The following is a 20,948-nucleotide window of genomic DNA, read 5'->3' as shown; positions in this document are numbered from 1 at the left end:
CCTCAGAATGGAGTGTGGTAACCAGTGGTGTACCACAGGGATCAGTATTAGGTCCTCTGCTATTCCTAATCTACATTAATGATTTAGATTCTGGTATAGTAAGCAAACTTGTTAAATTTGCAGACGACACAAAAGTAGGAGGAGTGGCAAACACTGTTGCAGCAGCAAAGGTCATTCAAAATGATCTAGACAAGATTCAGAACTGGGCAGACACATGGCAAATGACATTTAATAGAGAAAAGTGTAAGGTACTGCACGCAGGAAATAAAAATGTACATTATAAATATCATATGGGAGATACTGAAATTGGAGAAGGAATCTATGAAAAAGACCTAGGAGTTTATGTTGACTCAGAAATGTCTTCATCTAGACAATGTGGGGAAGCTATAAAAAAAGGCTAACAAGATGCTCGGATACATTGTGAAAAGTGTTGAATTTAAATCAAGGGAAGTAATGTTAAAACTGTACAGGTGTGGGGAGGAAGGATGCATTAGTAAGACCTCATCTTGAATATTGTGTTCAGTTCTGGTCACCTCGCTACAAAAAAGATATTGCTGCTCTAGAAAGAGTGCAAAGAAGAGCGACCAGAATTATTCCGGGCTTAAAAGGCATGTCATATGCAGACAGGCTAAAAGAATTGAATCTGTTCAGTCTTGAACAAAGAAGACTACGTGGCGACCTAATTCAAGCATTCAAAATTCTAAAAGGTATTGACAGTGTTGACCCAAGGGACTTTTCGTAACTTATGACACACGGTCAAGACCAGTGGAGCATAGTTTTTTCTATAACGGACGAGATCGTTCTCACGTTGCTTCTAGCGCTGGGCTTAATAAGGCCCCATTTTCCGTACAGTATACGTCTCTGTCCGATTTTCTTAACTTAACAAGTCAAAACATGTTCTCTATGTACCGCTTTTGATTAAGTTCGGCTCAGCCTGAAAAAAGAAACAAGGACCAGGGGTCACAAATGGAGATTAGACAAAGGGGCATTCAGAACAGAAAATAGGAGACACTTTTTTACACAGAGAATTGTGAGGGTCTGGAATCAACTCCCCAGTAATGTTGTTGAAGTTGACACCCTGGGATCCTTCAAGAAGCTGCTTGATGAGATTTTGGGATCAATAAGCTACCAACAACCAAACGAGCAAGATGGGCCGAATGGCCTCCTCTCTTTTGTAAACTTTCTTATGTTCTTAAGTAACGCAGCTAATGTTCCCACATTATAATTAAGCCTTCTAGTTTTCAGATTTTATTTTTGATCCTGTGATGTCCCTTAAGCATATTTTGAGCCAATTTGCTTTCTTAGTCAAACACTAATTACCAAAGGAAGCTGTTTCTTTTTACCCTCATATCTTGATTGAGTTAACAAACCACATACATTGACCTTACCTGATTCTATTTGAACCTGCATTTCGTTCTGACTCTAACCACCGAATTCAGCTTATAACTTTCCACTACATTAGTTTCTAGTAGTGTGTTGCTAATTTAAGCAATCTGGTAATCAGTTAAGGCTTAACAACTATTAATTAAGGTTTCAAAGGATGGAGAGAATGGAAAATAAAAACCGAAAACTAGAAGACCTAATTATAGGATTGTTTATATAATATATCCTAGAAATACTTCTGTATGTATATTTTTAATATTAACATCAGATTTTAAAACAAAACTCTTTACAAAATATTCATTGACTGAGCAGAAATAAATAAGCAACAGCTTGTGATGTGGTTGTTCCTCCCAGTTTGAGAACCCCTGTATTGAATCATTTGTATTCATAGTGTCTATGTAAACATGTTTATTGATTAGTTTCCAAGTACTGTTTTGGATTTTATGAGACCAGTCTACAGTAGTTGGAGGTGCAGTGTACACGAATAGCTGGGTTTAGTGCACATGTGGAGTGGTTGTTTTCCCAGGTGGGGTTGCCAGCATGGATGGTGGCAATCACAGGCAAATACTGTATACTAAATATATTTAATTTAATAATAAAAATAAGAATAACCTGGCCCTGAACCACACTGAAAAGGGATTGAGATGCTGCCATGGAATGACTGTGGTCCAATGTATTTACAGGACAGCTCCCATGTCGAAGCTGCCATTGGTACGGGTGTGGTACAGAGAATGAAGAAGCAATGGCATTAGAATGACATCCACTTTGACACTGCGTGCATGCTAGGATAGCACAGCGGTTATAAATAAATCTGCTTAGGAATCACACACTGGTCCTATAATGTATTTTTTCTTATTTAATGACTTATGCATTGGGATATATTGCATTTAAATAGACTATAACCATTCATTATAAAGGCTTTTGTCACGCCCTTTCCTAATCTTGGGGTTTCAAGTTCAGCACCATGCAGCACTATAATGAACACCACTTGCAAACTCGTGGGAACTGGTTTAAAATAGTAGTAAAGTAGCTCTGGGGTGGTACCACGCTGGTCATTTTAACAGAGTGTTTTCTGCACTTTCTGAATGCGGTATTTGTTTTATGGTGGAAGTGAACGTACATTTAAATGAACCCTTTTTTCATTTCTTATTCGTAGGTCACTAATACCTGGTGATTTGATACAAAATGCGGAAGCATCGATACTTGCCATTGTGTGCCCTCTTGGGGCTAATACTCTCCGGCTTTCACTCTACCACCGAAGCTCAGACCGGTAAGAGCATTTCATTCTGTTTTTGGAGATTTTAATCATGGGATTCAGTTTTCATGAATGTTTTTTTCCTCAGGCACCTTGCGTTAACGTAATTTTTTTTTTAGGGCAAACAGACAACTATCCAGGACAGTGGATGTAATCTGTTGTTGTTAGTTCTTAAATGACATAAAACATACCTTTATTCCCCAATTTCAAATATGTACAGGAAAAAGACGCCATGACGCTTATATATATATATATATATATATATATATATATATATATATATATATATATATATACATATACACACACACACACACACACACACACACACAGTACCAGTCAGAAGTTTGAGTGCACTTGCTGGAAACTAGGTTTTTTTCATAATTGACAATATTTTACGTCGTATACGTTTCTATAAATATTTGAAAATGAAAACACATGTTACAATATACAAAACAAAACATAAGGAGTTTCAAAGCAATGTTCAAGAAAATTGAAAATTGTCTGTAAATCTTGGATTCCAAATCCCCTGGATTCAAAATAGCCACCCTTTGCCTTAATAACAGCCTCACAAACATGAGGCATTCGGTTAACAAGTTTCAGCAGGAAATCACCTGACATGTCTTCCCAGCTCTTTGTAGCAATTCCCAGAGACGTAGGTTTTGCTTTGACTCTTCTGTCCAGTTCGTCCCATACGAGTTCTGTGGGATTGAGGTCTGGAGACTGGGCAGGCCAGGTCATTAGATTAAGTTGTCCTTCACTTTCTTTCTTCGCCAGTTCTTGCACAACTTTGAGGTGTGTTTCGGGTCATTATCTTGCTGAAGAATGAAGGACTGCCCAACTAGCTGTAATCCTGATGGAATGACATGCCTCTGAAGTATGCTATGATAGCAATGCTGGTTGAGCTTGCCATGAACTTGGTAAAGATCACCAACTCTGTCAGCCGCAAAGCAACCCCAGACCATGACACTGGCTCCTCCATGCTTGACAGTGGGAATCACACATGCAGAACTCATGCGCTCACCCTCTCTGCGTCTTACAAATACTCGGCAGTTGGACCCAAATATTTCAAATTTTGACTCATCGGTCCATAAGACCGACTTCCACTCCTCAAACGTCCAGTTTCTGTGTTTTTTGGCCCAAGCAAATCTCTTCCTCTTGTTTTGCACTCTTAACAGTAGTTTCTTTGCAGCAATTCTTCCAGTTAGGCCAGCTTCACGCAATCTCCTCTGAACAGTTGATGTTGAAGCATCTGTACTTGTAGTAGCATTTAGCAGAGCTTGTATTTCAGGGGCAGTTAATCGCTGGTTTCGCAGACTTGTTCTCTGATTCTGAGGTCAGCCTTGGCCTGCCCGACCTTGTTTGGTCCTCATGAGTGCCAGTTTCTTCAAATTGTCTGATGGTCTTGGCCACAGCAGTTACAGACACTTGCAAAGTTCTTGCGATTTGTCTTAAAGATTGACCTTCATTTCTTAAAGTAATTACAGAATGTCTTTTTTATTTGCTTAACTGAGAGTATTTTGCCGTTTCTGCTCCCTTACACTCAAGAATGACAAACTTGTGCCTACGCTACCTACATTTATAGTAATCATGGACCCTCACTTGTTAACAATAATTGGTGACAAAAGGTTAATTAGATAACATGCTAGTTAACTCAGAGAACATCTAACAAAGACACTTTTATACTTAGGCCAGTGTTCTAACACCATGTTATACACATTTCAGACTTTTAACTGACTTGGGTTTCAGACTGAAATCCCCTTGCTTTGGGTGAGCATTTCATTGAAATTGACAAGATTTACATTTTCATTTAAAAATAAAATTTTTGAATGCAATTCACTTATGATTATCAGCTTATATAAGTACATGTATCATATAATGAAATATTAAGTGTCTATAGACAAGTTTATACAGTTAAAAGCATAGATAATCATAAAAAACCTGGTTTCAAGCAGGTGTACTCAAACTTTTGACTGTGTACTGTGTATATATATATATATATATATATATATATATATATATATATATATATATATAAAACACACGTAAAAGCAAACATTCATCTAAACCTGTACATCTTAATTTTATTTGGTTAAGCTAAGATCTCAAATGTAATGAAGTAGCCTGGCTCTGAAACATTTGATCTGCTGAAAAATAGAATGGCTGAGGCTTACCTCTATTTACAGTATCCTTAGGATAAGTCTTTACTGTATTCTAGGTCTATCATAGCTATTTAATAAAACATATAAATAGAGCTGTTAACCGGGGTGACGTGTCAAAAGAACAATATTTTGTGTGTGTCCGGGTTGGAGGGGAGGAGGGCCAGAGATTCAGGGCAGCTTTTAAAGTGACCATTACAAAGGAAGTGGGCTGAGGCAGACAGGAAGTAGAGCCAGGTCAGCAATGGAGCCTGATACACAGCAGAGGTGGGAGGATCTCTTTATTCTAATTAGCTTCTGATCTAAATAACGCTCCCAGTCTGTTCTACGCCGGACCTGTTTTTATTGTATTTAGTGATGTTCTTAAGGTAGTGGCATTGACTATAAAGTTAAAAAGTTTTTAGATACGACAACGCTCTTTAGAATATTAAAGTAGACCCCAAGGTCTTTGGTGGTAAATTATGGAGGGACAGAGCTCAGGATCAGCAGTGGAACAGAAGGTCTGTAATGGTTCCTTTAAAATCCCAAACTGGATTTTTGAGCTCCCTCTAATTCCGAATCTGGAATTGCATTTTTTTTTTTCGCTTCCTTTGGGGAAAGTCCTCAACTGGTTTTCTCTCTTAAAGATGGTCGACAGGGCGTGGCAGCAGATATAATCTTTCTAGTGGACTCGTCGTGGAGCATTGGAAAGGAAAATTTCCAATACGTGAGGGAATTTCTGTACAATGTGGTAAAAGCTTTAAACAAGGGGCACGATGAATTTAATTTCGCTATCGTCCAGTACAGTGGCTCGCCCAAAACAGAGTTCCAATTAAACACATACACCGATAAGCAGGACATACTTTTCCACATATGGAGTATGCCATATCGGGGGGGCGGCACAAGAACGGGACTGGGGCTGGAGTACCTGATTAAGAATCACCTGACTGAGGCGGCTGGCAGCCGGGCCAGCGAAGGTGTCCCGCAGATCATTGTAGTTTTGACGGACGGTCGTTCCCAAGATGATGTTATACCACCGTCGTCAATCCTAAAAATGGCAGACGTTGACATGTTCGCTGTGGGAGTGCAGCATGCCGTGGAATGGGAGCTGAAGGAGATAGCCAGCAAGCCTCTAGAGACTCACATGTACAATGTAGACAATTTTACTGCCCTACACAGTATAGTAGGAGATATAGTCACCAATCTACATGCAGCCGCAGCGTCCCCTGCACTGGCTGAAGCACAAGGAGTAATAAAAGATGTTACAGGTAAAGGCTAGCTGTGCTGTGGCGTTACCATACTAATTTAAGTCAATTAACTCCAAAACACAGTAACTGGAGCAGTAATCATCCATTGCCATGCCATCTGTGCTATCATTAACCTCACTGTGTTTTTTGTAGTGTGTCATTTGTTTTATTCATCTGAGCATTTCATCAACCTCTTTGCCTTTAAAGGAATTTAGAAAAACTGAACATCTTCTCAAGTAAATTAAATCACATGCAATTACGCAAAATAACAGCCCAAAATTGTATAGCCTTTGTAATTGGGAGATTATTTAATAAAATAATGCAATTGTAATTGGGAGATTAATAAAATAATGTAATTGTGAGATTATTTCATAAATTAAAAAATAAGCTATATACAGTATATGCCGAGAGAGAGAGAGAGAGAGAGAGAGAGAGAGAGAGAGAGAGAGAGAGAGAGAGAGAGAGAGAGAGAGAGAGAGAGAGAGAGAGAGAGAGAGAGAGAGAGAGAGAGAGAGAGAGAGAGAGAGAGAGAGAGATTATTACTATGCCCACCTTCTTATTTACCTAGGCTGTCGTTTGCCATCTAAATACTCCGGAGTTAGCTCAGCAGTTGTGCGGTTGTCTGATCACACTAATGAACACTGATCACAAGCAGTTTTATCAGGTTCTTTAATATTCTGGGTGGAGTCACATTTTTCGTTTAAACTGCCCTCACATCACACTAGGTCCAGGGTAATATGGCAGTACTGAAAAAGTGCAAGTCACATTCTCGGTCTCCTTAGTCTGAGGAATAACAAGGGAAAACAATCCCACCTAATAACTCTTTCTTCTTCTCATAATATCAAAGCTATTAACAGTCTACTTTTAACCACCGACTGCAGCTCATTTGTGTAAATGTTTTGCTTCTTGTGTTTGACCACCAGCTTATTTCATACTGTGTTTGTGTATATACCTTGTGCATATTGAATTTGATACAGTGATGAACAATTCAGTCCAACCTTGGTCTATATCAAACCCAGAGTAGACTTAAAATGCTCTAGGTCTGAATTGTAACTGTGGAGATTACCCCAAACCCCACTGTCTTATTATTATTGTTATCATACTCATTCATGTTCTGGGTATGTCTTCCTTGAGAATCATATCCAGCATCTTTCTTTATAGCTCAGTCATGCCTCACTTACAGTAGGTTATCACAGTGGCATTGTAGCTCTCAGTTTTAGCATACCGTAAAACTTCAATTAAATGCCTCCACCATTTATTTACAATATTTGCCAGCAGACCCGTTGTATATTGGAGCCCGGTGATTATTTGAGACTGGCGTTTATATTAGACCACTAGCTTCACATGCTTCATGCGGTCATTGAGAAGCCGCTATCACACAGCCTTATACAACAGCGTAACTCCATTTAAACATTCCAGCAACTTTGTTAAAAGGTTGTGTGTCAGTAGGAACTAAGTAACAGTTTTGTTTTATAACAAACTTACATTGTATTGCACACCCTCAAGCATAAAGCGAAAGTATTATTACATCTTTATATACATTGGTTAACAAGTATACGGTATACAAAACATTGGAAAATGAACAAGCAGAAGTATGAATTTGTATTTAAAAACAGAATTAGATCTGTCATTGTTAATTAATAATAATAATAATAATAATAATAATAATAATAATAATAATAATAATACAAACTTCTAAAATGTTTTTAAAAATGAACACTAAAAGCAAGAAGTATTATCAAAAATAATTTATTGTTTAATCTCAAACTTTGTTAATACACAAAACAAATAAAATAAATAAAAGAGGTTTGTATCTGGCATACTTTCAGCACACTTAAAATTATCAAAACTTTTAATAATGTAATAACTGCATTAAACAAATATGCATTACATGTAGGGCTACCTTAACTTACGTTTTCTATTATTATTATTATTATTATTTATTAGTCTTGAGAGTCACTTTCATCGCTGTCATTACGTTCTTCATCTTCCTCAGCTTCAATGGCAATGACAGACCCAGCATTTAATAGAGTTTATTTACAGTATTTGCCAGCAGACCTGGCGTGTATTAGAGACAGGTGATTATTTGAGACCAGGCATTTATTTGAAGTTTTACTGTACTTGCCCATGTTCATGTTTTCTTTCATTCACAAATACAAACAAAGCATTTTATCCTGTGGTGAGCAGCACAGTTATACATTTCTTTGACTAACAAGGTTGGACAGTTGAGTCATGGCTGGTAATTTGATCACAATAGTTAATTTTTTAACATGAGTCTGCATTATGTTGAATTTCAGAGGTTGGAAAAAGTTAGTAATATTGGTCCTAACAATACCAACTCCTTAACCTTGGTCAAGTTCATACACAACACACACACACACACACACACACACACATTGTGTAAACTCCAAAAATGATGGCCACCTAGTTGATACTTCTGTGTTTAGAAGCTGAGCTTGTCAAAACTAAGGCACTAAAATAGGACATTGTATAAATGTGACTGCACCGTAGAGTCAGTAACATTGAAGGCATTATTCATATCTCTCTCTCTCTCTCTCTCTCTCTCTCTCTCTCTCTCTCTCTCTCTCTCTCTCTCTCTCTCTCTCTCTCTCTATATATATATATATATATATATATATATATATATAACTTTAAATCTCTTTTTTTATCACTGGCTTGACCAAAGGATAATGAAGTTGCTGTAATTTTCCACACCTCGAGTCAAACAAAATGCAGAACAAAGAGCTTCTTTTAAACATGTTTTATGATTCACTGTGTTTCTTGGTGATTACTTGGCTGCATGAGGGTCTTCATTTTTAATGCTTTCACATTTCGCATTTGTTTTTCTGTTTTTTTTTCCCCCTAAAGCGCAAGAGTCGGCTGACCTTGTATTCTTAATTGACGGATCAGATAACGTTGGAGCTGCCAACTTCCCAATCATCCGTGATTTTGTTCTGAATTTCATTGATAACCTCAGTGTGGGAGATGATGCAATGAGAGTTGCTGTTGTTCAGTATAGTGATGATCCCAACATTGAGTTCTATTTAAGTAGCTACAGCACCAAAACTGAGGTTATGGATGCCGTGAAGGGACTTAGCTTCAAAGGCGGTGCGGAGGCTAATATGGGGGCTGCTCTGGAGGCAGTGGCTCAAAACCTCTTCACAGCAGGCGCAGGCAGCAGAGCAGAGGATGGGGTACCCCAAACTTTAGTGGTTATCAGCGCTGGGCAGTCCAGCGACGATATCAGAGAGGGGCAGTTTGCTCTAAGTCAAGCTAGCATTTATACTTTTGGCATTGGGGCTGGGATTACAGACACCTCGGAGCTTGAGCAGATCGCCACGAACCCCAGCTTTGTGTTTGCATCTCCAAATTTCAATGACATTGATGACCTGCAAGATCAGGTACTGCCATTAATTAATGGGCTGGCCCAACGAACCACTGCCATTCAGCCCTCAACCGTATTCACAGAAGGTATGTAACTAACAGACTGCGGACTGGTAAAAAAGACCATTCGTGAAACTTAACCAAACATGGTTTCAAATCCAAGCAATCTTTCCTGAATGTTTATTTGTTTTCTTCTTGTTTCACTTAACACTCCAATTTTAGGGTTTGGGGGGGTGGGGGGGAGTCTTAATGCTTTAGTGTAAATAGTGTTTGTTAACACTAGAAGGACCGGAGATATACTCAACCTAGAAGCCCCGCAGCAGTTTTTTGTTTTTTTTTGAGTATGTTACATAAACATCTGAACAACAGAAGCATATTATATAAATATATATACACATATGAACATTTATTGTACAAATCAAAACAAGAAAATGTCAAGAAATAAACATCTGATCAGACATCTTTTTACAACATACATATAAAACTGAAACGACTGCAAAACATTTTATTATCAGATGAGCATAAACAACTGAACAACGTAGATAAATAAAACACTTTACAAGAAATTATAAAAAAAAGTCTAATTTATTTTTCTTTTTTCTTTTTTTTCAACAAAATGGTATGCCTTTACCTTGAGTCTAAGGCTGTTCACAATCAATACAGATAATGTGCTTCTCCACGTCATTTCCGGCACAGGGCACAGCTGCCAGAAGTTTTATTTTTATTGCACTTGCCAACCTGGCATTAGCGTCTCTTGCGGCTCTCAGCAGGGTTGCCAGCGTCAGCTGTGGGTACACGCTTGGCAGTCTCCCTCTGTTCTAAATGCTTCTTGCGAAGTTCCTGTGCTAACTGTAAAATATATTCCCTCCTTGGTAAATTCTTCTCCGTGCATTCTTTGTAAAGTACCCAGGAGTTGATGCCTGAACAGACCACCGTCGGGAGCCAGCTTTCACTGAATACTTCCGTGCCATCTGATCCAAAACATCAACTCCATATTTTGTTGCATAGTAAAAGTCCATGGTTTCTGGAATTTATTTTCACTAGTCCCGATGCTAAATTACTGACCAAAACAGCACAGCTCGCAAGCTTAGAAATAAAAGGCTGATAGAAAAACAATAGACTGTCAGTCATTCACTCAGACAGAGAGCAGAGACTAATCTAATTACAGCTAAACACACTGCGGACTGGTAAATAAAAACAATAAAGTAGAATACCGTTCTGTATAATCACAATACAATTGTTTTCTGTGTGGCTGACAATATAACTGCTCCCGGGGCTTTTAGGTATAATGTAATATATCTCCTTTATTTCTGCACTCCCTCGTTTCATGCTTTGTGAGAATATTTAATACACACGGACAGAAAGGTACATGAACGCACAGACCCATATGTGTTACATGACTGGAGAAAATTACTGACTGTGGGCTTTATCCTTGGGATTATACACTGAAATTGAACACTGTAAATGTAAATGTCTGCAATACAACAAACAATTCTGCACTATACCATAGCCTGAATCAGAACCCAAAATGTCAGTTTTCAGAAGCAATTACTTAAATCCAATACAAGTGTAATCCAAGAATCATAGAGGCTTCATGATGGTTAAAAGAGAGCATATTTTGCAGCATATTCATGCAATATCAAAGTGTTTTTACAGGAGCAAACTGCTGATACAACTAGTCCTTAAACAGGCCCCCGGAAGTCAAACTCCAAATGCTTCTAGGGATCGGATCCAGAAAGAGCTCTTGCTGAAATGTTTTGATAATTGTGGTGCTTAGGCTTCACTATTAATAATCCAATTAAGTAGTAAGTTATTATATAGAAATTATAAATTCCTTTCCACTGGAAAGTCATGAATGTGAATGTGAACAGGAAAGCAGTAATATACAGTAGGGTGTTCCAACATGGTCCAATATCCACACCCCTGTGGGAGTTGTACCACACGAGGCAAAGCCAAGTGCCATTAAGAAGTGCAGATTTTGGACTATAACTAAAAACCCTGGCATCTGATATTGCCCTTTCTAAAATGAAACACCCTCTGTACCCCACCCCTACCAAAGTGAATCAGGTAGAGTGGTTCTAAAAGTTCCAGGCTATTCTGATATTAAAATCCACTGAGAATCCTCCCTCTATTCTTAGTCATTTTATGATGGATATTATCCTGCCCATTACTCATTTTTACATCCTTATAGGTGTCACTGTGCCCGTCAGAGATTATTAGATTCTTAAAAAGCATATAAAAAAAAATTGGCAGCTATGTATATATGAACATTTTAAAAAGCAACCAGATGCCAGTGCATTTAACTAGGAGATTAGAAGTTATTTAAGTGCTTCTTCACATTAGTGAGCGTATTTAAAACCTGTTACCATACCTGCTCTGTATTCACATATGCATATTTATATTTTCCTTTTCAGTTTCGCAAGTCAGCAGGAGGGACATTGTCTTCCTTATAGATGGGTCCCAGGTTATGGGTAATACCCTTTTTACTGCCATTCGTAACTTTATAGTGGACTTCATCAACAAACTTCCAATTGGACCTGACCAGGTTCAGGTCGCTGTGGCCCAGTACACCAGTGACGCTAGAATTGAGTTAGATCTGAACAGCCATGCAACAAAAGAACTGGCAGCGGCTGCTGTAAAAAAGCTGAAAATAAAAGGAGGCTCACAAGTAGCAAATACAGGAGCGGCCCTGGACTTTGTCAGAACCAACATGTTCATCCCATCTAAAGGGAGCAGAATACAGCAGAATGTGCCCCAACTTATGATCCTGTTCACTGCCAGAAAGTCCAGCGATTCTATCGTCCAGCCAGCTGAAGAGATGAAACGCAGTGGGGTCTTAACTTTGGCTGCTGGGGCCAAAAACGCTGACATTAAAGAGCTTTCACAGATAGCGTTTGACGAGAAGTTGGCCTTCTTGGTAAAGGATTTCCGTGGGCTGTTCAAGAATCCACAAACTATTATTGCCCCACTGACTACTCTGTCTGGAGCGATTATCACGGAGGAGCCAACAGAAGGTACAGTGCAGTTATTATGTACATATTTTTTACCTTTGGACTCTGTTCTATTCACTTTTTTTTATTTTGGGGGGGGGGGGGGTGCATTTTAAGAATAGAACACAGCTTTTTTCATTGGGTGTTCTGATTTAAGGGTAAAACATGATAAAGCTAGATTTCTAAATGGGGTTTCTTTTTCAAATTTTTTTTTTTGACATTTATTTAAATATACTGCATTTGCCAAAACACAAGATCAATCTAAATGGGCTCTTTTCACTATCAAATTCAAGTTGGACAATAAATAAGTCTACATGCATAAATACCCACAATTAATACTCCCATGCACATTATATATATATATATAGTGACAACTCTGGAAAGGTTTGGTGTGTTTGTCACTTCTCTGGACCTCTTACACTGTCCTCTAGCATAAAAGAAAGTCAAACTTCTCAGAATGCAAGTTAAACAGGATGGTACCTGTGTGTTTATTATTTACAGTACTTCAACAAAACATCCAAAATAAACAAACAAAAGCCTAACTCCTTAACAGAGTACTAACTATAACAGCAAGTTTCCCTAATTAACAGTCTGGGCAGCTAAGCAACTTACCGGCTCCAAATACGAGGACTCTTAAGTCCTACCTTGCGCGCAAAAAAAAAAAAAAAACTCTTTTCCTTCACCTAGCTCACTCTCCAACTCTCTTCAACCAACAGGTGGACCCTGCCCTTTTTAAAAGGCTCCCAATTGTTTAATTGATGGCAGCTATTCAATCAATTACACAATCACCTTGTCCAATTATGCTGTCTAACATGGCCTCCTGGGAATTGAAGTCCTGCTGGGCCAGACCGGCAGGACTATATTTCCTTAAAACGGGTACAGACTGTGCATAATCTCTGGCCCAAAATATCGGCCCTTAACCACAATGCCCCACACTTTATTACGGTGTGTGTGTGTGTGTGTGTGTGTGTGTGTGTGTGTGTGTGTGTGTGTGTGTGTGTGTGTATATATATATATATATATATATATATATATATATATATATATATATATATATATATATATATATATATACATATGCACACATATACACACACACACACACACACACACACACACACACACACACACACACACACACACACACACACACACACACCCTTAATATATACAAAATAATGAAATTGGCATATCTATCCACCAGGTGGCAATATTATCAAAGTTCAAGCAAACAACCAATCAGTAAATTAAACCATTTTGAGAAGATCCAAGCTTCTCTTGCATTCAAACACTGTTACCTTTATTTATTGTTTTAAAGAATCTTATAAAAGAGTACTATTTTATTTATTGAAAGCTTTTGCTCACCTATATACAAGGTTTGAGATGCACCGTCTCATTTGCAAGGGTGTCCTGAGGGACAGCAGCCACACACACAAGCTTTCATACTATACATGAAAAAAACTGTTGCAATCACAATATAAAAGCAAACTGAAAATCAGCATTTATAAAAGCATGTCATTTTTAAGAAGTGCTAATAATTTAAATATACATATAGTTAGTTAGTAGAGGTCGGCATGGGTAGAAAATCCAGAACCTGGGTAATGGTTAAAAATAAATAAATGAATAAATCACATATAAATGTTTTAAGTGCATGATACATATTTAAATACTATATATTACACATATATTTAGTCCCTATAATAAATAATAATAATAATAATAATAATAAAAATAATAATAATAATAATGTTAAATGCGCTTCATGCTGCGGGATCCTTTGCGATATCTGTTGGCCATATGTCGCTGTTGTTGTTGTTGCTGTTAACATGGCCTCCAAGCAAAGGAGTGTTGTGTGGAATTTCTTTACCAAAGCAGGAGAATTGGCAAACTCTGCCAAGGAAATATTTCATTCAAATGAGGAAGCACTAGCGCACTTACTTAATGTGCTCCCACAAATAACCGTGCCGACCTCAATCAGTTCGTGACTGCCTTAGAGTAAGCTTCATAAATGTATGTATAATAGAAAACAATTTCAAAAGCACAGATTGAGTAGAAAGTCAACATTTCATATATGTTTGAAGAGCATTCCAGGTAACAGAGCATGCTATGAATATGGTTTTACTGATTCCTGCTGTGTAATTTGCCTTCACAGTTATAATAACAACAACGCAGACTATTCCAAGAGTTGTGCGGGACATTGTTTTCCTAGTTGACGGATCAAGCAATGTTGGAAACGCCAATTTCCCTTATGTGCGTGACTTCATCACAAATGTCGTGAATAACCTCAATGTTCAACCGGATAAAGTTAGAATTGGCCTGTTGCAGTACAGCGGTGATCAGCGCACAGAGTTTTATTTAAGGACCCACACCACAAAGGATCAAGTGTTAGCCAACATAGCTCAGCTCAGGCTTAAAGGTGGAGCGGCTTTAAACACTGGTGCTGCTCTGGAGTACGCCCTTGCCAACCACTTCACGAGAGAAGCTGGGTCCCGGAGTGCTGATGGTGTAGCACAAGCCTTAGTGCTTATAACAGCAGGCATGTCTCAGGACGAAGTCAGAAGAGTCGCTGATAAAGTAGCCAATGCAGGTGTTGTGACATTTGCTGTGGGAGTGGGCCGTGCAGACCAAGAGTTTCTGCAGCCAATTGCCTTTGCCCCTCCTCTTGCTTACTACACAAGAGCTTTTACTGGTCTGACAGGCATTGTGGAAGAGTTGATTAATCCTTTGCAGACAGTGGTGGGTGAAGTTGAGACAACTGTTGTAGAAGGTGAGGTTTTTCTTTTTTTTTTGTTTCCCTTTGTGAAAAGGAAACTATTATTTATCATGATAATGCTGTGTGCTTAAGAGGGCACTTTTAAGTGGATTTACAGCATTTATTATCGTGAACCCTCTGAATCTTGCTAATGCCAATATGTAAAATGACTTCCAAAGCTTTCTTTGTGACTGTATATCCGACTTGTGAACAATCTTTATTTAGTTGAAATGTTCGAAATCTCAAAACTAACCTGTTTAGTTTAATAAAGAAGAAAAGCACACAATGTATTAACTGTCTTTTCTCTTTTGAAGGTGTCAAAAAAGATGTTGTATTCCTGATTGATGGCTCTGACGATGTAGGAGGGGATTTTTCCTATATCCGTGACTTCATTTCACAAGTAATCCAAACTCTTAACGTTGGAATCGACAAGGTGCGCATTTCTGTAGTCCAGTACAGTGACAGTGCATCTCCCAGTTTCTACCTAAACTCCTTCACGACCAAAGAAGAGATCCTAAACGCTGTCAGTGGCCTCTCACTTATAGGTGGAACATCCTTAAACACTGGTGCAGCACTTAGTTTCCTCAAAGACACTATCTTTACACCCACTTACGGAAGCAGAATTTCAGAAAACGTCCCACAGTTCCTCATTGCAGTGTCTGCAGGAAGGTCGGAAGACAGTATCCAAGAGCCAGCCAGAGCACTAAAGACAGCTGGGGTTGTTCCTTTCACCATTGGAGTCAAGAACGCTGACATCAGAGAGATAAGAGAGATTGCATACACTCCTTCTTTTGCATTCACCATCAGTGACTTCAGCCAGTTTACCTCAGTCCAGCAGCAACTTGAAAACTATGTGAGCACTCTGACTAAGACATCCATTGAAAAGATAATCCCAACAGGTAAGCTTGATTTTATTTTACTGGTTGCACACACATTTTCTTCTATTCAGAAAATGGACAGCTGTTTCTTGTTAAACCTTTCATCCAAAGGTAGTTGTGATCTTCGAAATTATGATTGTTTTCAACAGTAGTAACAAATAGAAACTTAGTAATTTAACTACTATGTATCTTTATGATTTTTTTTTATGTTGTAAATGATGTTGCCCTGACCTACTTTTATTTATTACACATCATAGTTGTTACTGAAGCCATCAAAAGAGATGTTGTGTTTCTGCTTGATGGTTCTGATGACACTAGAAATGGATTCACAGCAATCCGCGAGTTTGTTCAAAGTGTAGTGGAGAACTTTGATGTGGAGGAAAACAAAGATCGAGTTGCTGTGGTCCAATACAGTAACAAGCCTACAGCTAATTTCTATCTAAATACATACTCAACCAAGGAGGATGTCCTTAATACAATCAGAGGCCTGAGACATAAAGCTGGAAGACCCCTCAACACTGGAGCAGCTCTCCAGTTTGTTATGGACAATGTCTTTACTGCTTCTTCTGGTAGCAGACGTCTTGAGGGTGTGCCCCAGATCTTAATTCTGCTGACTGGTGGAAGGTCCAGAGATGATGTTGGGGCTTCAGCAACTGCTCTAAAAGGGCTTGGGGTTGTGCCTTTTAGTATTGGAACAAGAACTGCAGATACCAGGGAGTTGCAAACAATTTCTTTCGCCCCTGATTTTATTTACCCAATCCCTGGATTTAGTGATCTGCAAACTATCCAGCAACAGCTGCTGTCCTCAGTTAAAAGCATATCTAAAAGTGAAAGTATACAGCCTGAAACTCCAACGGTTATAGGTAAGAAATCTTTTACAGAAGTGAAGTGTGTGACACAACAATTTTAAACCTAGATTAAACTCACTGCATAGCTTGGTTTGCTGAGGCTTGATCTTGTAACTATTGTTGATTTGTGCAATTTTGCTTTTATCCTGAAATCATGCTGCAATGAACAAAAACAGAAATGGATTATTGATTGTGCTTATTACACCTGGTTTTAAGCTTGCATTATTTTGGCTGCACAGTTTGTCTTTTCCCTTGTATCTTCTGTTCTCCATTACTGATACTATCCATGCAATGTGTTCCCATGAAATCTGGGTCAACATATGACTTCCAATCTCTTCTGCTCTTCCTTGAGCCAATGATATCAAATCATTGTTTACTTATGTTGATCACGAATCTTGAAACCGTGTCGACTTTTATATTATGTTCTTTTATACATTTGCTTTTTTTTGTCTTCACTTAAAATTAAATGTCTGCAGTAAAGTAGAGTATATTAAGAGATACAATTATGGCTATGCTTCCTGATCCCTCTCTAATAGATACTGACCAGTAGAGAGAGGGTCTCTGGATCGTCTCTAATAGAAGTTGTTTCTTAGGAGTGCTTTGGCATTTTTCACTTGAGACGGTATACAAACTTGACGCTTTGCCATAAAACTTACATTAAATGTTCCATGTCTACAGAATTATCTTACTTAGTTAATAATAATGCATCTGACTTAACTTATTATTCCCTGTGAGATGAGATGTACAGTGATCCTGTTGCAGCTCTTTTGGGAATAGGGTCTGCTACATTCCTTACTGAAGCCTATTATGTTTCTTATGATTGGATTAAAAAAAAAAAAAAAAAAAAAAACACATTATGATTTAGCACCTGATAACTTTATTAGTTGAAATCTAATAAATCATTGAAATATGTTGCATATTTCGGCCTCACTTTTGTCTATTATCCTAGTTGAAGGCATCAAAAAGGATGTTGTATTTCTGCTTGATGGTTCGAATGAAGCTAGGAATGGATTGCCAGCAATCCGCGAATTTATTCGAAGAACGGTGGAAAACCTTGATGTTGAAGAGGACAAAGTGCGCGTCGCTGTTATTCAGTACAGTAATGACTCAACTGTGCATTTCTTTCTTAATACATACAAAACCAAGAAAGATGTTGTTAATGCAGTAAGAGGCCTGAGACATAAAGGCGGAAGACCCCTCAGAACTGGTGCAGCACTCCAGTTCGTTAAGGACAATGTCTATATTGCTTCTTCTGGTAGCAGACGTCTTGATGGTGTTCCCCAGATTTTAATTGTTCTCACATGTGGAAGGTCCAGAGATGATGTTAGCAGTCCATCAACTGCAGTAAAGGGACTTGGGGTTATTGCTTTTGGTATTGGAATGAAAAATGCAGAAGAAAATGAACTGCAGACTATTGCTCATTCACCTACTTTGGTTTTTAATCTCCCTGTCTATGGTGAACTTTTATCCGTCCAGCCACAGATTTTGTCCTTTCTTAAGTCAAAAATGGAAATCGAACCGCCACCTGTTGTGGGTAAGGAAACCTGCATGGCTTTTAAGGCACACACTGACACACCAGCTGTGTCACACTGACACACACTGTGCAACCTTGCTGAGATCCACACAACTCTACTAACATGAACAAAAAAATAAATCACATTTATTATTTTGTTCTTCTAAAGAGCTCTTGAGTGTGGATTTGTCTTGCTATTTAGTTTAGACTTTCTTACTTAGTTGGTTCTTCCAGTTATTCACAACTAGTGGTTCACAAGTCCTCAGGGGAATGCTTGTGACGACCGTTGTTGCTCTTTCTTGAGCCAATGATTTCATATCATTGTACTTCATGTTTTGTTCATCTCAACAACTTCTACACTTCTGTCGGCTTTGTAGTTCTTGTCAGCAGTTCTAACGGCTGGTTCTGTTGTTGAGATCTTGTGCTTCTTTCTGGAGCAAGTGTGACTACCAAACTCTTTGTCATTGCTTCTTAAGCCTGTGATTTTAGATTATTGTACTTTACGGTCCTCTAATGCTTCATACTTCTGTATTCTTTGCTGACCTTTTTTGGATGTTATTATGGTGTCCGATATACCAGAGCTAGAAGTGAGGATGTTCCTAGAACTATAGGTGAAGGCTTATATAACACCATGACAGTAGTAGATTTAAATTAGAGATTTGAATTAATTCAGTTCATATCATCACAAAAATGTTTGTGTGATATTCAAATTGAAATGCTTTGCCTTCCTGCTTTTCTTTTGTAGAAAGTGAGAGCGCTTTCTTTCAGAAATACGCTATCCAGTTTCTAATTGTTTGGGTATTTCTTAAATAGGCATGACATATACACTATCAATTAACCAGATAAGAAATAGGTCCAATACAGCGCTTTGTTTCTGCTGCTATTTATAGTTGTGCTGATCATTCTGCCAAGGTGAATTCCTGTTAACTGGTTGGCAGCTAATTTACATTTGCCCTGACTTGACTCACACTTACTTTGGCGAATTACTGTATTCACCGACAGTGTATCTATTGGCTAACAGTCTATTATTATTTATGACAAAAATCATGGTTAAATGCACAGACTATTGCCTTTTGCTGTTTTTCAATGCATTATAGTGTAAGTAGACCTATGATCTTGTATTTTAAGTCTTTACATTGTCTAGTATATAAATATGATTTTGGTTTTCTTACAGTTTGTGCTTGTATTAATGATAGTCTTAAAAACAGGACTTGTATTATTGATAAGGTCAAAAACAGATACACAGTATATTAAAAAATGTGCACGACAACGTGCAACTTCTCAACAATTTCTGTAGTGGTATCACCCTTGTCATACTATGTCCGGTGTTGTTGAAGTGTATATTTTTAGGGTGAACCATAGAGTACATTTCTTTAATGTATTATATAGCAAGTGTTTCATTGTTACTCAGCACAATTGCTAAATATGATATCCCCATCAATATTATTCAGTTGTATTAACCGGTTTATTTAATATCTATCCTAGTTGAAACTGATGCTGTGAGAAGGGATGTTGTGTTTCTGCTTGATGGTTCTGATGACACTAGAAATGGATTCCCAGCAATCCGATTATTTGTTCAGAGAGTAGTGGAGAACCTTGATGTGGAGGAAAACAAAGATCAAGTTGCTGTAGTGCAGTACAGTAATGATCCAGAAGCACATTTCTATCTAAATACATATTCAACCAAGGATGATGCTCTTAATACCATCAGAGGCCTGAGACATAAAGGTGGAAGACCCCTCAACACTGGAGCAGCTCTCCAGTTTGTTATTGACAATGTCTTTACTGCTTCCTCTGGTAGCAGACATCTTGAAGGTGTTCCACAGGTTTTAATTCTGCTGACTGGTGGACGTTCCAGAGATGATGTTGGGGCTTCAGCAGCTGCTCTAAAAGGGCTTGGGGTTGTGCCTTTTGGTATTGGAGCAAGAAATGCAGATATTCTTGAGCTACAAACAATTTCATATAATCCTAGTTATGCTTTGTCTGTTCCTGACTTTGACGATCTCGATACCATCCAACAGCAACTTGTATCCTCTGTTGCAAGAGTTGCTCGACAGGGAAGGCCAGACTCCCCAACAGTCATAGGTAAGGCAATGTGAAAATATTGAGATTTTTTCAAAACAGAGTCAACTAGTTATATTTATGTTGTGAAATATGATATATTATAATATTCTCAGATTTATAATATTTTTTTTAAAGGTATCAACGAATCTTGAAGCTCTTTTCTCTCTGATGCACACTTTGAAGTGGACATGTGATTTTTTGTATATAGTTAATGGACATGTGATTTATTGTATATACTTAATGGGCATGTGATTTATTGTATATATTTAGTAGACATGATTTATTGGATACATTTCCAAAATAGAACTGATTAACCTTTGTTTTAATGTGATTCATACTTCAAACAGAAGCTGCCAAAAGGGATGTTGTGTTTCTGCTTGATGGTTCTGATGACACTAGAAATGGATTCCCAGCAATCCGTGCTTTTGTTCAAAGTGTAGTGGAGAACTTTGATGTGGAGGAAAACAAAGATCGAGTTGCTGTGGTCCAGTACAGT

General features: G+C 38.1%; 1 protein-coding gene across 6 annotated transcripts in view; it reads left to right on the top strand.

Moving 5' to 3' along the window:
• The window catches only part of LOC121323144 (collagen alpha-3(VI) chain-like), a 72,460-nt gene that overhangs the window by 12,416 nt on the left and 39,096 nt on the right, over positions 1-20,948 (top strand). For 3 of the 6 annotated variants that reach the window (XM_041263961.1, XM_041263960.1, XM_041263965.1), the window contains exons 2-8: positions 2,540-2,653; positions 5,424-6,044; positions 8,892-9,494; positions 11,822-12,421; positions 14,550-15,164; positions 15,464-16,048; positions 16,285-16,890. In XM_041263961.1, coding sequence (XP_041119895.1) covers positions 2,569-2,653; positions 5,424-6,044; positions 8,892-9,494; positions 11,822-12,421; positions 14,550-15,164; positions 15,464-16,048; positions 16,285-16,890 — 3,715 coding nt within the window. In that variant the 5' untranslated portion in view covers positions 2,540-2,568. The remainder of the gene's footprint in view (positions 1-2,539; positions 2,654-5,423; positions 6,045-8,891; positions 9,495-11,821; positions 12,422-14,549; positions 15,165-15,463; positions 16,049-16,284; positions 16,891-20,948) is intronic. The other 3 variants (XM_041263964.1, XM_041263962.1, XM_041263963.1) reach the window with 2 other exon arrangements.

Source organism: Polyodon spathula, chromosome 11 (genome assembly GCF_017654505.1).
Source record: "Polyodon spathula isolate WHYD16114869_AA chromosome 11, ASM1765450v1, whole genome shotgun sequence".
NCBI lineage: Eukaryota > Metazoa > Chordata > Actinopteri > Acipenseriformes > Polyodontidae > Polyodon > Polyodon spathula.
The sequence above is the reverse complement of the archived record's forward strand: the minus strand, read 5'-3'. Positions and strand labels throughout refer to the sequence as shown.